Source organism: Erpetoichthys calabaricus, chromosome 8 (assembly GCF_900747795.2).
Source record: "Erpetoichthys calabaricus chromosome 8, fErpCal1.3, whole genome shotgun sequence".
In the NCBI taxonomy this organism is placed as follows: domain Eukaryota; kingdom Metazoa; phylum Chordata; class Cladistia; order Polypteriformes; family Polypteridae; genus Erpetoichthys; species Erpetoichthys calabaricus.
The window spans coordinates 61,447,932-61,465,184 of record NC_041401.2 but is presented as its reverse complement, the minus strand read 5'-3'; the positions used below and the strand labels follow the sequence as shown (position 1 = coordinate 61,465,184).

The 17,253-nt window shown below is 36.4% G+C and overlaps 1 protein-coding gene across 6 annotated transcripts in view; it reads left to right on the top strand.

Annotated features, from left to right (window-relative positions):
- synrg (synergin, gamma) overlaps positions 1 to 17,253 on the top strand; it is a 99,242-nt gene that overhangs the window by 70,716 nt on the left and 11,273 nt on the right. For all 6 annotated transcript variants that reach the window (XM_051931441.1, XM_028806598.2, XM_028806603.2 and 3 more), the window contains 6 exons: positions 2,783 to 3,361; positions 8,944 to 9,107; positions 9,197 to 9,250; positions 11,540 to 11,636; positions 11,738 to 11,886; positions 16,177 to 16,287. In XM_051931441.1, coding sequence (XP_051787401.1) covers positions 2,783 to 3,361; positions 8,944 to 9,107; positions 9,197 to 9,250; positions 11,540 to 11,636; positions 11,738 to 11,886; positions 16,177 to 16,287 — 1,154 coding nt within the window. The remainder of the gene's footprint in view (positions 1 to 2,782; positions 3,362 to 8,943; positions 9,108 to 9,196; positions 9,251 to 11,539; positions 11,637 to 11,737; positions 11,887 to 16,176; positions 16,288 to 17,253) is intronic.

Here is a 17,253-nt window from a genome sequence, read left to right as displayed (position 1 = left end):
CACATGATTTTGGTCAAGAACTACATAACTATTATTCAAAACACTGTAGGGTTTCCTGTTAGCACAAGTATAAACCTTTTTCTGAAATGAAAGGGTCTCTTGCACAGGCACACACGAGAGTGATTCCAGAAGAATGCAGTGTGGATTATTGTTTCTATAGCTTGCACGTATCACAACTATAGTTGATGCTTGATACCTTGTTACTTTTAGTACATGACTTTTTGTGAGGTGAAAGATTCTGAGATTCTAGCCCCTACAAGCCTGACAGTCTGGATCTGGCAGCATAACACATTATAGAATAAGACCACCCGGTTATTAATGAATGTTTTTCTCTACAGAAAGTAAAAGTGTAGCCCATTTCCTGAACCCCAGAGGTGATAACTATTGTAAGGTTCATGGCTGTGTTAATTGTATGGTACTTGAATGTTAATTATATTAGATAAAACGCAGCATCTTGACAGAATTTTTTATTTACACATGTAATTTTATTAGATTAGTTATTTCCTTTATAAGCCAAGAAGAATTAATTAAAAATTAGATATAGACAGAAATTAAACATTTAACATTAAACAAACTGTGGCTGCTGCATGTTATATTAGACATGCCTTATTTCTTGAAGAGTTTTGAGTGGGATTTAGAAGTGTAGCTTCCTACAAGAAAGTGCATGAAAAGTGGAGGTGAAGCAGGAAGCAGAGGTGGGTTGTGAATCACAGCCAGGCTTACACCCACACTGACACTTATCATCACCAAGTTGCCAGGTTAGCCGCTCTGATTTGCAGCTAGTGTAACTGCAAAAGCTTGTCTCCCACAAGCATCTCTCTCTCATTTTTGTGCAGCGGTCTTGTCTGATGCTAGAGACAACATATTTACTGTATATTTTAAGGTATTATAGTCGTCTCCTTGCGTTCTGTGACAATTTATGTACCAGAACAAACCTGTAGAAAAATTGTGTGTATCTATGCACTAGCAGCTACTGCCACCTTTGTAGTAAACTCCTTCATTTAGTTACACGACATTGCCAGTGCTAGAAATTACTTGGAACTTTGTTTCTGGAATACCCTTGAATTCCTTTGTCATGTTAAATTGGATGTCAGAAATATCTGAAAATCTTCTTCCCTCCATGACCATTTTTATTTTTGGTAAGTGCCAGAAATAACAAAGGGTTAAAGTCAGGTGAATAAAGTGGATGATCGAACTTGGTAATTGACTTCTTAACCGGGAAACTGCAACCACTGAGCTTAATATATGTTTCTTTATACAGTCTTTATATTGTAAATGTCTTATGGAGCAGTATCTACAAATCAAGCAAGTAAAAGAACTCTGCAGTCATAGTGAACCTGAGGTGAGCATTTACCTAATTATAGAAATCCCTTAATTGCTCTACCAGGAGATCCAAAGCTATTATTAAAACATAATTATCACTAAGAATATCTCAATAACTGACCTGCAGCCTCCCCAGATTATCTTGAAGACTACATTAACTGTTCAGATATGACTTTACAAATAACACCTCCAAAAATACAAAAATTAATTTAAATAATGAATACATTTTAGGTAGCAATTTGTAATGCATTTGAACAGTATATTTGATATTCCAATAAAACACACAGAATAAGCCTTCTCTACTCGGCTTTGAAAAATGTTAGCTTAGTGATGAAATTTGACGAAGATGCTTTACCAAACAAGCAAAAACCACAGCCTTACAGACTACCATAAACATCAGAAAATCATGTTTTTGTAGATGCAGTGAACTGTAAATATGTATTGTGTGCCTGTCCTACAGATACACTAAACTTGGAGATGATCCTGTCCCAAATGTTGAACATAATTTTAACGTTTATCATGTTCAGATGCAGGAGACATTCACATAGGCATCAATAACTTTATTTTATTTTTTTAATTTACCTATCATAAAGTTAGAGACACCTTACCAAGAAACCAAATGAACACAAATTATGTAATGAATTCTTGTCTTGAATGAAGACCAAATGAGTATCATTCTCCTTTTCGTGGAACTTAATTTCCCACTTCAGGTCCCAGCTTTGCTCTGATTTATTGTAAGTGGTCTTTCAGAAATGGACTATTGCTTATTGACAAAATATGGGGTCAAGACCATGTAAAGGTTGGAAGAAATAGTCATCAGTGTTGTAAACCTCCAGAAGACTTTGGAAGAAATTGTTCCTTTCCCAGGACATTAAAGTTGCATTGTACTTTGGTAGTGTTTGGAACCGTTTTTTTTTTCCAGTGTAGGAAAATTGTAGGGTGTAGTGTTCTTATAAAATAATTCATAGTGATAGATCTTGCATTACCAGTCATCATCTGAATGTCGGTAGCTCTGTGCTATACAATTTTCCTCTGATTCTTAGCATTAAACAGTCACTGCTTCCACATGCCAGGAAAATATCATTTACTTGATGTGTTGTTATCCCATTTTCAATTTTTTTATGAGAAAGCCACCCTTCTAACACTAGTACCAAGTCACTTCAGTTTGCTCTTGGAACTTGCTTGCTGATCTAATTTAATCAGGCTTTCTGCGCTTTGTTTTTTTCATAAATGATAATCTAGCCTTACATATTTTATTTTAAGTTTAGAGTTAGTTTATTCCTTATTTGATGATCCATGCTGCCACTATGTACTAATAATTTCAAATAAACATGCTTCCTTCTTTTCTGAGACCAGAACTCAAGTTCATTTGAGTGAGGATTAAGGTGTTTTCAGCCCCTTTTTAATAAAACACCACTGACATGAGGAGAAATCCATCTTTTTTTTGTTGTTCTTGCAGAGCCAGATGATTTAAAGTTTGACCCATTTGGAACCTTTAATGGCTATCCAGGTGCCACTGCTGTGAGCAGCCTTGCCAACTACGACTGGTGTGAGCAAGAAGAACATTTGACCAGTAAGGATGTGAAAATGCACCAGAATGTTGAATCTGAGGGTGATGGAGAACCCACTTCCTTAGCTTTGAACAAGAAGGAAACATCCTTTGGTAGTTCTGAGAATATAACCCACACCATGGCTGCTATAGTGACAACCTTTCCCACTGATGAAGCTGCCTCTACAGCAGCCAAGCCTGGGCAACTGCCAGATGCTGGACCACCTGAGGCAAGCTCAGAAGCTGATGAATTTGGGGACTTTGCTAGTACACATTCAGTTACATCAAATTTGTCATCTGGGTTGACAGAAAAACCCCGGAATGGCAGCAGGCATTCATCTGGTGATATGGATGATTTTGGTGCTTTTCAAGGTGAAAAACCCAAATTTGGCAAATTTGACTTTCTTATGGCCAGCTCCCAGACTAAAGTCAAGTCAAGTGAAGAGATGATTCAGAGTGAATTGGCCACATTTGACCTTTCTGTTCAAGGTAGGTATCCATTTGTAAGCATACTTAATCCTCTACTTGTGATCCAAGCCTAGCCATATCGAAGAGTAAGTTCACCTTTATTTAATGTATAAAACATACTGTAGGATTTAAAAGTGTGTTTTTATAAACACCACAAGCCAATTTGTTCATTGTGGAAGTAACCTAAAATGGGGTAAAGTATAATTGATTTTTCATTCTGTTATCGGTGAATTTGGTGGTATTCTTAAGACGATTTTTTAAAATGTTTTAAACTTTTAAAAAAAGTCATGCTTCCTGCAAGCACAAGTCAGTCATATTTTGAACCTTTTCTTTCATACTCTAAGGATGCTATAATAAGTAATACCTTCTTTTTATTGATTTCAAGTAAAGAAGCTGCTTGCTAACATATTCCCATTTTGGGAATTGCACAATAATAATATTGTTTTATTTTAATTAAACTAGTTTATTTTATTTTGTACATTTCCATACCAAAAGTGTAGATCAAAGGGCTTCATAAGAAGTAAAGGAATTATAGGTACAAAGAACATAAAAATAAAGCATACAGATAAACCAATAATAAAATAACGTTAAAACAGTTATGAGAAAAAAAAAAAAAAATTGACACTTGATTTACCAGGCTCATTGCAGACACAGTTTGGAGTAGATTCTATTTAGAAGATGTATAAGATGTACTTTCTCACTGCATGGAAGTCATTGGGTAATATAAGGTTACCTTTTTAAATATGTCACAGATATACATGAAACAGTTTGGGGCATTGTCATTGGCTTATAGTTTAAATAGTGTAATAATTCTTTATTTCAAAAAGAATTACATTAAGTTTATGCCAAGTAGTACTCTGGTTTTTATTGCATTTGAATTGGGCACATACAGTACATGGCATTTGCTAATTATCTTATTTGAGTTACATATGGAGCAAGCCCTCTTTATTACTAAGTGGGTAAGTAGTAAGTGGTTGTACATGTTGCATTAGTATCAGAAGACATTTTAACATATTCCTTACCAAACATTTTTGTTCTAGTCTGAGTGATTTGTATCTGAAATGCTGGTTTTCAGATGACTTGAAAATCTGCAACTGTAAAATGAACCTGTAAATGCTTACAGCCCCCTGCAGATACTGTATACATTTGTTAAAGGAATACTCCACCAAAAGTGTTTTTCTTTTTTATTTGTTAGTTACACCATATTGTTTTGTAGTGATGCCTGAGAAGAAATTTAATGACATGTGTTTGTGAATAAATTGCATATTGAGATTTCAGTTTCAACAGGACCCTGTTGTGACCAATACTGGACAATAGCAAACAATGTGAAAAACATCCATGGGAAAAGGAAAAAAAAAAAACTCAAGTAACTTGTGCCACGTACTCCACGTGTCTGTTTACCATTCGTATGGACAAAACATTTTTTGCTAAAATATTATTAATGGTTCCTTCCTGAAAACTCTGCATTGAATGTCAAAAGGAAAGACACCATACCTGTATTTGAATTGAAGACAGAATTTGTGATCAATGAATTAGGGGAAAGGCTGACCTTCCATTCAAAAGCACTGTATTGTTAGAAAGACATCTTTCTTGTTGATATACAGTAATGTACACGTTTTGACCATACGACTGGATAGCAGACATGTAGTTTTTTTTTGTTTGCTTTTTTCCATGGATGTTTTTCACATTGTATGCCATTGCCCAGAATTGGTCACTGCAGGAAATAGAAACTTCAATATGTATCATCTTTACAAAACAAGAGAGAACTTTTTTTTTTCTCAGCCACTGCTATAAATTACATGGGCTAAGTAACTTATAAAAAATATACTTTTTGGGTGAAGTATTCCTTTAATGTTTACTTTTGTGTTTAACATCTGTGGAAAATGTACCCAATGTTCACAGTGTTTTTTTTTTTTTTAATAAGTTATTCTGTACAAGTGCTAGTTAGGTTGCTGTTCAGTTTTTCATTTGAAATCAAACCAATCAGCCTGTCCTATTATCAGAAATTATTTCCTGCAACACTTGGGTATTATGGTAAACCATCTGTACTCTTTGAAGCAGCCCCATGAGTAGCATGTGTGTTTATCAAGTACTCATTTTTTTTAACCAGTTTCTACTAAACTGTGTATCAGTTGCACTTACATATATTGAATGTTTTTTGTTAGTATTTCCTTGATGGTATGGCTGTGCTTCCTCTTTCTGTGTTTTTTCCCCTTCCTGAAAATTTATTTTATAGCCAACAAACCACTTCTTTTCTATTCCCTGACAAGAATGCAGTTCATAGAAAAGTTGTAGCACTTCACCAACAAGTGAAGGCTCATAATTAATGACAAAGGGGGAAATCATACATTACTCAAATTAAGACCATTTCACGTAATCTGCCTCATCATAAATTAGCAACTGGCTTTCCATAGGTATATTTAAACTGGTATTCTTTACAGAAGGTAGCTGAATTGAATATGGTTAGACACCTTCAGGAGGCTTATGATATTGAAGATATTCTAGCACACCAAATTCTTTTCAATAAATAAAAAATAAGTCTTATAAGAAGTCTAGTTCATTATATACATGGGCATACATGTCAGCCTCTGTTTCACAAATCTGGCTGTGAAGACTGTGTATTACACAAAAAGATGACAGACTGTCACAATAAGAAGAACAAAGGCAAGGGGAACCATTAATGAATGTAAGTGGGAAGAAATTTCAGCTTGTTACTAACTGTGTTGATGAGCACAGTGGAAGCTGGATGTCTCACCAACACAAAAGTGTTAAATTCAAAGAAACAGCATGAGATGTAAGATATTAGTAAGGATTGGACCACCTTCTCCAAGAGAATAATATTCCACATAACAAACCCCCAAATATAAGCATGACATATGCTTTCTTACCCAAATAGCTTGTACATTCACACTAAGAATGGCCCAACATTTGTGTTTAGTAGTTGTTTTCTAATGCTGCTGCAGTTTCACAAATTCATTGTCATTACTTCATGTAAAATGTGTGGCTTGGCAGGAGTTTGAGGTGGATCCTTGCAGTTACCAAAACTGAAGGGCCATTGCCAGAGCCTGACTGCCTAGCCTTTTCAAGACACATTAGGCCCTCAGAAGTGAAGAGAACTTCACATTATTTCAAGGGATGCAATTTGAAGATAGTGTGTCTCTTTGACATTGTGCAGTAAAAATAATGGTACATTATGAGGGTAATTGAAATGCATTTTGAATAAAATACTGCCTATAGTATTTCTGCAGAGACAACACTGATTTGATGTATTGACAATTTGATCTGATCCAAAATGCAGACATCACTGGGGTCTCTAAAATAATAAAAAATAAAAAGGACTGGAACCAACCATGAAATGAATGCACATAAATTACATAGTGCTGTTTGCAGCATACAAAGTGGCATTTCATGCTGAATAGTGTAAAATTCAGTCCAGTGACAAATAGACAAACCACCGAAAAGGCAGAAGATCCAGTCCTCAAGTGTCACACATATATATTCTACATAAGATCAGTGATCATGTGATTGTGGGATAATTAACTCTCTTGCAGAACAGGATAGCTGATGGTTTGAACAGTAAACTTCCTCAGGCCTCTTAAGTCAGAACACATGACACCAATATTGGAAGAACAGAATGATCCCACATACAAAAGTGCCATCCATAACTGGACAACTTTCCCAGTCCAGCTTCGTTACTCAAGGCAAGGGAAGAACAGACTAACATCATACTAATAAGCATCTGACCGAAATTGACCTATTTTCTACAATTCACAGAGACAGCAGTACAGCCGTAGAAATAACTGTTGAAGCAAGACATGCTCTCACATGACTTATGAAGTAAGAACAGCACACCACAGCCATGTGCCATAATATCAACATAAATGCTGAATGGTTAAAAAAATGGACAGAAAGCCCTTTTTGGAAAAGCAAAACATAGAGCAGGCTGATGCTATGACATAATGGTTAGCATGGCTGCCTCCTAGCTCCAGAGTCCAGAAAACCCGGCCCGCAAAGCTGTTTTTGCATGTACTCCAATTTCTTCTTACATCCCAGAGACATTCAGATTAAATTTATTAATAACTGTAAACTGGCCTGATGTGGGTTTATGAGTGTGCCTGTTGATAAACGGTTAGTCAAGACACAGCCCACGTATTCTAACCTCGATTTCTACATAATACTATATAAGAATAAGAGCATTTGGAAAATTAATACATGTGGAGAACAGAGGAGGATATTTCTACAGCCACTAAACCCTGTTGTGAAACATTTAAAGACACAATTTACCCCAACTGCAACATTATTAACAAATGTGAAAAAACAGCTGTAAAAGGCAAAATGCTATACAAGTGACCAGAGAAGCCTGACATCCTCTCTTGTTTTCTGTTGGTATACTGTGCAAAATTACTATAAAAAGCAGCTGGTGTCATTTGTGGGGATGTGCTGGAAAGTCTCAACAAAATCTGTGGTCATTAAAAAATCATAGCTGAATTGCAGATGTTTGTGCTCTCAAGTGCTGCAGCAAAAACCACTTGAATAGTCTTGCAAGTTCAGGATCATCCATCTGCATCATTTTAGTTATCTGATTGGAAGTTTAAACCTGCATAAAGCAAATGTTCAACCATCAGTTTCTGCATCTGCCTTTCACATTACAGGACTATGGAAAGCCAGAGTTTGTCCAGATAACATCAGACAGAAGATAGTAAGTGACTCTAGATGGGATATAATTCCAATCCAAGATATACATACTCTCATACTGGCCCAGTTTTAATTAACCAGTTAACCCAACATCCAGTAGGCTATTAATTCAACACAGAGCTTTAAGGCAGAGGAACTTAAACAATGGACCCCTGCCAAATTGTGTTTCCTTGTTTATATTTGAACCTTGTAACAGAACCAAGAGGTCCACAACACTTGCGTTTAGATAGATAGATAGATAGATAGATAGATAGATAGATAGATAGATAGATAGATAGATAGATAGATAGATAGATAGATAGATAGATAGATACTTTATTAATCCCAAGGGGAAATTCACATTCACGTTTAGCACCTTATTGTGTCTTTGTCAAGTTGTGTTTCAAACCAGACTGTCCATATTTTTTGTTGTATACTCTAATATATGTTTGCTTATGTTCTGCTTTGTTCTACTGATCCTTTTGTCTTCCAGTTTTTGTCATTGCAGTAATGTCACACCACTGCCAGTCCATAATCTGGACATCTTGAATGTACATTTTTAACACTTATCCAAAAGGCATTGATCTAGAGCTTTTATCTGCATTTGGCTTATTTAGTGGGCAGTGCATCAGTGCTGATTAAAATAATCCTCAAGCAGGCAAAGCACCATCCATATGTGGTACAGCTTAACGTGCTGAAATTGTATGGCACTGAAAGTAAACAGGATGAAGCTTTAGAGGGTCAAAGTTGAGATCATCAGTACTTTTCATAGCTACACTTGTCATGTTCACTTCAGTTTTTGCTTCTTGTATGGAAAGTTCTTAGCTCCTTCTCAAATAGATAAAGTGGACAATCACCAATAGTTATGTGAATTTTTGTTTTGTTTTTTTTAATTTTCTTCCACTGTTGTTCTTGACTGTATGCGGTAGGTTCTCACAAAAGAAGTTTGAGCCTTGGAGATAAAGAGATTAACCGATCGGCTTCAAACACAGCACCAGAACAGCAATTTCGTGATCGCTCCAATACATTGAGTGAGAAGCCTGCTCTGCCCATCATCCGTGACAAATACAAAGATCTCACTGGGGAAGTTGAGGTATAACTGCCTCCTTTCTGCTGAAGTAGCTAAAGTTGTGTTCTTACAACAGATATCTATGCTAATTTTTTCCCTCTCCTTTCCATCAGGAGAGCGAGCGCTATGCCTTTGAATGGCAGAGATGTCTGGAGAGTGCCTTAAAAGTGAGTCAAATCAGAATGGTGCAATTTTATGATAATTGTTTGGGAACAACAGATTCTTGTATACAATCATCCATTACACAAAATGTATTGAAAGACACTTTATTGAACCTTTTTAATGTGTATATTAAATGAAAATATGAATATTATTCTTAAACTAAATACCAAATCATACAACATTTTCAGCATTACAAAGATATCAGAGATGTACAAAATACAGGTTTCTTTAAGGGGATACTTCTGGTGATCAAAGCATAGCCTCTTAATAATACTGATTTACATTTGACATTCTATAGATTTTTCAGCACAGGTTAGAGCACTTGCAGTGCCTCTAATCTTCAGACATTTTATGTACCTTGTTTCTGTGGATTTTGTAAATTACAGTTAGGTCCATAAATATTTGGACAGAGACAACTTTTTTCTAATTTTGGTTCTTTACATTACCACAATGAATTTTAAATGAAGCAACTCACATGCAGTTGAAGTGCAGACTTTCAGCTTTAATTCAGTGGGGTGAACAAAGCGATTACATAAAAGTGTGACGCAACTAAAGCATTTTTTTAATGCAATCCCTTCATTTCAGGGGCTCAAAAGTAATTGGACAAATTAAATAAATGGAAATAAAATGTTCATTTCTAATACTTGGTTGAAAACCCTTTGCTGGCAATGACAGCCTAAAGTCTTGAACTCATGGACATCACCAGATGCTGGGTTTCCTCCTTTTTAATGCTCTGCCAGGCCTTTACTGCAGCGGCTTTCAGTTGCTGTTTGTTTGTGGGCCTTTCTGTCTGAAGTTTAGTCTTCAGCAAGTGAAATGCATGCTCAATTGGGTTAAGATCAGGTGACTGACTTGGCCATTCAAGAATTTTCCACTTCTTTGCTTTAATAAACTCCTGGGTTGCTTTGGCTATATGTTTTGGGTCATTGTCCATCTGTATCATGAAACGCCGCCCAATCAATTTGACTGCATTTAGCTGGATTTGAGCAGACAGTATGTCTCTGAACACCTCAGAATTCATTCGGCTGCTTCTGTCCTGTGTCACATCATCAGTAAACACTAGTTTCCCAGTGCCACTGGCAGCCATGCACACCCAAGCCATCACACTGCCTCCACCGTGTTTTACAGATGATGTGATATGTTTTGGATAATGAGCTGTTCCACGCCTTCTCCATACTTTTTTCTTGCCATCATTCTGGTAGAGGTTGATCTTGGTTTCATCTGTCCAAAGAATGTTTTTCCAGAACTGTGCTGGCTTTTTTAGATGTTCTTTAGCAAAGTCCAATCTAGCCTTTCTATTCTTGAGGCTTATGAGTGGCTTGCACCTTGCAGTGCACCCTCTGTATTTACTTTCATGCAGTCTTCTCTTTATGGTAGACTTGGATATCGATACGCCTACCCCCTGGAGAGTGTTGTTCACTTGGTTGGCTGTTGTGAAGGGGTTTCATCCACCACTGTTGTCTTCCGTGGACGTCCAGGTCTTTTTGCATTGCTGAGTTCACCAGTGCTTGCTTTCTTTCTCAAGATGTACCAAACTGTAGATTTTGCTACTCGTAATATTGTAGCAATTTCTCGGATGGGTTTTTTCTGTTTTTGTAGCTTAAGGATGGCTTCTTTCACCTGCATGGAGAGCTCCTTTGACCGCATGTTTTCTGTTCACAGCAAAATCTTCCACATGCAAGCACCACACTTCAAATCAACCCCAGGCCTTTTATCTGCTTAATTGATAATGACATAACGACGGACTTGCCCACACCTGCCCATGAAATAGCCTTTGAGTCAATTGTCCAATTACTTTTAAGCCCCTGAAATGAAGGGATTGTGTTAAAAAATGCTTTAGTCGCCTCACATTTTTATGCAATCATTTTGTTCACCCCACTGAATTAAAGCTGAAAGTCTGCACTTCAACTGCATCTGAGTTGTTTCATTTAAAATTCATTGTGGTAATGTACAGAACCAAAATTAGAAAACAGTTGTCTCTCTCCAAATATTTATGGACCTAACTGTATGAACTAAACATACAATATGTTCAAAGAAACAAAGTGTGAATAGCTATGAGCATTCTTTATTCATTATTTTTAATTAATAAATGTTATGGTATGTTTTTATTTACTGCTGATATATTAAATTATAGAAACTTGTGTTTTCGTAGAATATTAATATGATGGATTAAATGTACTAAAGGAACCCCATATAAACTTTTTCTTCCTCTGTTAAATTGTTGACCATTAGTTCATGGGTTCATTTCTTGAATAAAGCACAGTAGTTGAGTAAAGAAGAAATTTTTTTGGCAGGTCATTGATAAAGCCAATGATACACTGAATGGAATCAGCAGCTCTTCTGTCTGCACCGAAGTTATTCAGTCTGCCCAGGGAATGGAATATCTTCAGGGTAAGGTGAACTCTGATATGCCTGTGGGTCTTTTATTATTTCATCACAATGCTGTGGTTTTGGGAGATGTACATACATCATATTTCATATGTTATGTTCAGGTGTTGTGGAAGTTTACAGAGTCTCAAAACGTGTGGAGCTGGGCATCAAGGCAACAGCAGTTTGCAGTGAGAAGCTTCAGCAGCTTCTGAAGGATATCAACCGAGTTTGGAACAACCTAATGGGGTTCATGTCCATTGCTAATGTATCAGTAAGTATGCTTATTGTTTTGCAGAACTCTTCACCTCAAGTGGACACTTGAAGAAAAATTACATTTTATCTACAAATTTGTTTTCACCTATTTACTAATTCTAGCTGTGTACATTTAATTACTCATCCTTTCTAAGCCAGGATCTAAGAGAACAGCTATCCTGGCATTGCCAGACACAAGGTAGGACCAAACCCTGGGCAGAGTGCCAGTCTATCACAAGACACTCTTGCAACACAACCACACTCACTCAAACAGGGTCCATTTAAATTTGCCAAGTAGCCCCAGAAAAAGTAAGTACACCACATGAAATATTTTTTCTTTTTTAACATACATTGATATATTAAGATTTGATCTTTGTATATATAGTATCTTTTGATAAAAGTGATATAGCAAACATCATGCCACATTTACATTTTGCTGTCCATGTTTTAATTTAAAAAAACATAAACACAAATTTTACATGTAGAAAAAGCGAGTGCACCCCTATACTTATCAGTAGATCATATATCTAAAACTAAATTCAGGTGTACTAGATCAGGAGCAGATGAACAAAACATCATTAATAAGATTTTGTCTAATGGTGTCTTATTTAAACTTTAGACATTTAGCTTGATTTGCTCTTCGTTACATGTTATCAACATGCTAAGATCGAAAGAGCTCCCTGAGGCCTTCATAAGGGTGATTATAGTTGCCTATGAGTCTGGGAAGGGATTTAAAAAGATCACCAAATACTTGGAAATCAACTATTCCACTGTCCAGAGATCTTCTACAAGTGGAGAAAATTTCAAACAACCACTGCCTTGTCCGGGCCAGGCCACCCCAATAAATCCACCCGAGAACAGAATGCAACCCAGAATTTCATTATAGCCCCTACAGGTAGCTGTTGCCATTGTTAATGTCAAGGTGCATGAGCCTACCATTAGGAAAAATCTGCACAAATTAGATCCACGTGATAGGGGTGCCAGGAGAAAAAACCTTTGCTTTAAAGAAAGAACGTTAGGGCAGGACTAAAATTTGCCCATGAACACCTAGGCTAAGACCAGAACTCCTGGAACAGTGTGCTGTGGACAGACAAGGCAAAGTTAGTAAAGTTGACCACAGTACCAGAAGACAAGTTTTAGTGAATACCAAAGATAACACTTGACCAGAAGAACCTGAAACCATTTGTAAAGTATGGTGGTGGAAGTATAATGGTTTGGGGCTGCTGTGCTGTATCAGGGCCCAAGCAGTTCATGGTCATAAAGTGACAGTGATTTTGTTTATTGTACCAGAGGGTGCTTGAGGACAATAGGAGACCATCTATGAGGATTTTGCAGTTGAAATGAAAGTGGACCTTGCACAATGACAATGAGCCTAAACATTCCAGTAAATCCACCATGGAATGGCTGAAAAGATGAAAAAGGAGGGTTCTGGAATGGCCAAGCCAAAGCCTGAATCCCATCAAGATGCTGCGGGGGGATTTGAAACTGGCAGTACATGCAAGACACCCTTCATATGTCAAAAGAATTCAGCATGGAGAAGTGGGGAAAAACTTTATCTCAGTTGATGTCAGAGTCTGGTAGACAGTTAGAAGAAACACCTACCTGAGGGTGTGATACAACATGTTAGAGCTAATTTTTAAAATTATTGCACGTCACAACTGTCATTGGTTTTTAATCACTTACATGATTTTTATCAAAGGAGACAATTTAAATGAAGATCCAATCTAAATATATCCACATATGTTAAAAAAAAATATGGGGTGTACTAACTTTTGCACACGATTGTTCTTGCTTGTCTTTAGGATGTGGAAGTAAAACCTACACAGACTTTAATTTAATTTTCTCTTTGTACATATATAAATGCAAAGAATTATTATTGTTTCAAATTCAAATTTCTCATTAACATCCCACTTTCAAAACTTGTTTCTCAAGTAACCTTGTTGAATTTAATTATTAAGGATTGCAACACTGTCAGGTGATGCACAACACACTCTAGTGTGAATGCTTTGAATGAATATGACTTGTGTATACAAAAACATTTATTAACAAAAATGTGATAACTGACTTTTTGAGCTAGTTTGAAAAAATGTTAAACACTTCCAACTCTAGAAATGATTAACTAAGTCCCAGAAAGCACCTTAATATTACGCCAGGCACACATTTTCAGATTTGTTTATAACTCACTCCTTCTGTTTAAGGTTGCATGAGGCAGTTTCGCAACACTGAAAGCAACACAGGAAACCAAATTGGAGAGGCTGCCAGTCTGTCATGGCAGCACCCTCACTCTCATAGCCACATTAGAAAGAGTGACCCTAAAACCTAAGAACAACTGGTAGAATACCAAAAGAAAAGCAAAGGAATAAATCCAACTAAACAGGCACTTCAATGAAGGTGGTCCTGGTCATTGTAAGGATTGTCCAGAAGGCAAGTCCAGTGCCACTGTAGCCCACCAGGACTGGATTTGCCATTGCACATTTTAGATAGTACTGCTTCAGTCTCTCAAAGAGAAAGTATTTAACTTTCAAGATTCTAGATTCAGATGACGCATGTTTGTCTTTATACTTAACTCTGAATTTGCCCTACCAGTCATTCTTGGCTATTTGCTTCATCAAAGGCTTGATTTATTGGATTTATAGGTTGTTTCTTATAACTTATTCAAATAAATTTGATTATCCTCTGCTTAAGTATTATGGATTCAGCTGGCTTTTTTTTGGAGGGATGTACACATCCAAGCAAGTATGCAGTATATATAATATTATTTTTTACTGAGGAAGATGTGAGTAGTTTATGAGTAATTAGAGCACTGTGTGTAAATACTACTGGTAATCTAATAGTTACAGTGCATGTTGTTTTAGGTTCACAATCCAATAAAGAACAAACATATAAGATGCAGGTGACCTTTTAACAGCTTAAAAAATTCCATTAGCATTGACTGTTGGCAGATTAGGTTCAATATAGGAAAAAAAAATTAAAGGTTATTTCAATGCTGGAAAGAAAACAAGGTAAGAAATGCAACTTTTCAGCTCTAAAGATTTCATCAGGCGTGTCAATGAAAAGAAAAAATCGGGTTACCTACGTAGGAGAAAACAAAGCCAGAGCAGGTGAAATGAGTGAAAGGCAGGAGTAGGAGTGAAAGAACATGAAGAGTGAAGTTAAAAAGTTAGTTGTAGGAGAAATATGTGATCCAGTGTAGGAAATAAAAAACAGCTGTCTCATAACAAAATGAGGGACCTGTTTTTAACTGTAAGGAGTTCCTGTCTTGCTCCCTAAGCTGTCAGATTAAGTTCCAGCCACTGGTAAAGTTAAGTTAAGTGGATCTACTGAAATGAATGGTAGCTTCAGGCATGAGACCTTATTTTAAGATCCAGGTAAACATTGTAATTGAATTTAGACGAGAACTGCAGGTAAGAAGAGAACACTCCTCATGATGAATCATTAGTGCAGACCCTAAGGGATATTGGACATTATTCATTTTTATTAGTTACATTGATTATAAGATAGTTGATAATTTCTGAAATTCACAGATGACACTTACATTGATGAAACAGCAAATACATTACAGACAACAAAATAATTCAAGAGACAATCTTTAACACTGAAAAAATATTTGTAAAATGGTTTATTTTACTTGGAAAGTACTTAGTGCTACATTAAGGTAAAAAGCATGTTAATTAAACATTCAAGATGAGTGAACCTGGTCTATAGGAAGCAACATCTGAAAATGTAGTAGTTTACCTTGACATGACATTTTTGTCCTGTCACTGTACACTAACAGTTAAAAAGGTAAATTTAAGTAGCATTATAAAATTTATTGACCCTGTTCAAGTGCTGTTAAACTCACATCTGGTCACCACATTACAAAAAAGACAAGCCCTCAAGAGCTGTGCAAAGAACAGCAGCCAAATGCATCCTGGGATTGAAGGGCATGTCTTACTCCAACAGGCCAAGGGAACTAAACCTCTTTAGCCTCAAGCAGAGAAGGTTCACTTAATTTAGGTGTTCAGAATTGTCAAAGGTATCAGTAAATTGGACCCATCTGTATTCTGTCGGTTAAACAGTGAATTGTATACTTGAGGACACCGGTAGAAATTACAGCAAAGCCAGAAAGCACCTCTTCACACACACGGACATTAAAATGTGGAAGAAACTTTCAAGTCAAGTCCTTGAAGCAAGTACTTTTAAAAGTATCTAGTTGAGATACTGGGGACAAACTGGCTAATAGCTGACCAATCAGCCTTGATGGCCTGACAGGTCTAATGTTCTTAGTCAGACTTACTGTGTTCTTATATGCTGTGTCTTTCTCTCACAGCCGGATGAAAATTCCTTGGATTTCTCTTCATGTATTCTTCGCCACGGCATCAGGAATGCTAAGGAACTTGCATGTGGGGTTTGTCTTCTAAATGTTGATTCAAGGAGTAAAGTAAGTATAACTACATAGAGGCTAGAGACAAAAATTAGTAATTGCATTGTTCTGTTTTTACTTTATTTTACATTTCAGTTAAATTTATTAGCATTTTCCATTCTAGATTATATCTCCAATTAAAACAAAAACTCCTTATTTTATTATCCAGTTATTATTACAAGTACAGTATGATGTTATGAGAGTCAGGGCATGTGATTGATTTAACTATTTTTTTTGTCTTTGGTTATTAGGTTTTTGCTTACTGATAATATTTATACTTGTTTGGTATTAACTATATACTAGGGGGGAACCAAAAATTTCTGGAATTGTTTAAAAAAAAATGCATTACACATCTTTCAGCAGTTAGAGTACGGATGCAACACACTTGTCCAAGCACTTCTTGTAACATTTCCAGTGCTCACCTGTTGTTTCTGTGTCCAGAGCCTTCTGCCATTTTTTTTTCCTGATTTCTAACATGGTAGCAGATTATTTTCCCTTCAGTCTCAGCCTCAATTTTGGGAGCAAAAACAGTCACAAGTAGTGAGACCTGGCAAATACAGAGTTGTGAAGCAACAACCACATTTTCTTTTTTTAAAAAACTCTTTGACTTCTAACATGGTTTGTGTAGTTGCGCCATTGCACCAAGTGTTTTTATTCCTGATGCTTTCCCACAGAGACACCCTGATAGGGAAACGCTTCATGAACATGTGCGTTAATGTTAAAAAAAAAAAAAAAAAACACAATTGTCTGATGTTCGACATGGCCTGGCTTGTGGAAAAAAAATTGCAAAAATCATGTGCACAAATTGTAGAATAATTGCCAGAAATACGCGCTTGATGAAGTAAGCACAATGCCCATGGCTGACTGATCACAACATTAATGTCTATAGCACATTTTAATACAAAGGATGTAGCTCAAAGTGTAAGACCGTAGGCATGCAATACATATCCGCGTAGTTGATAACTTCACCCTAACCCCATGCTA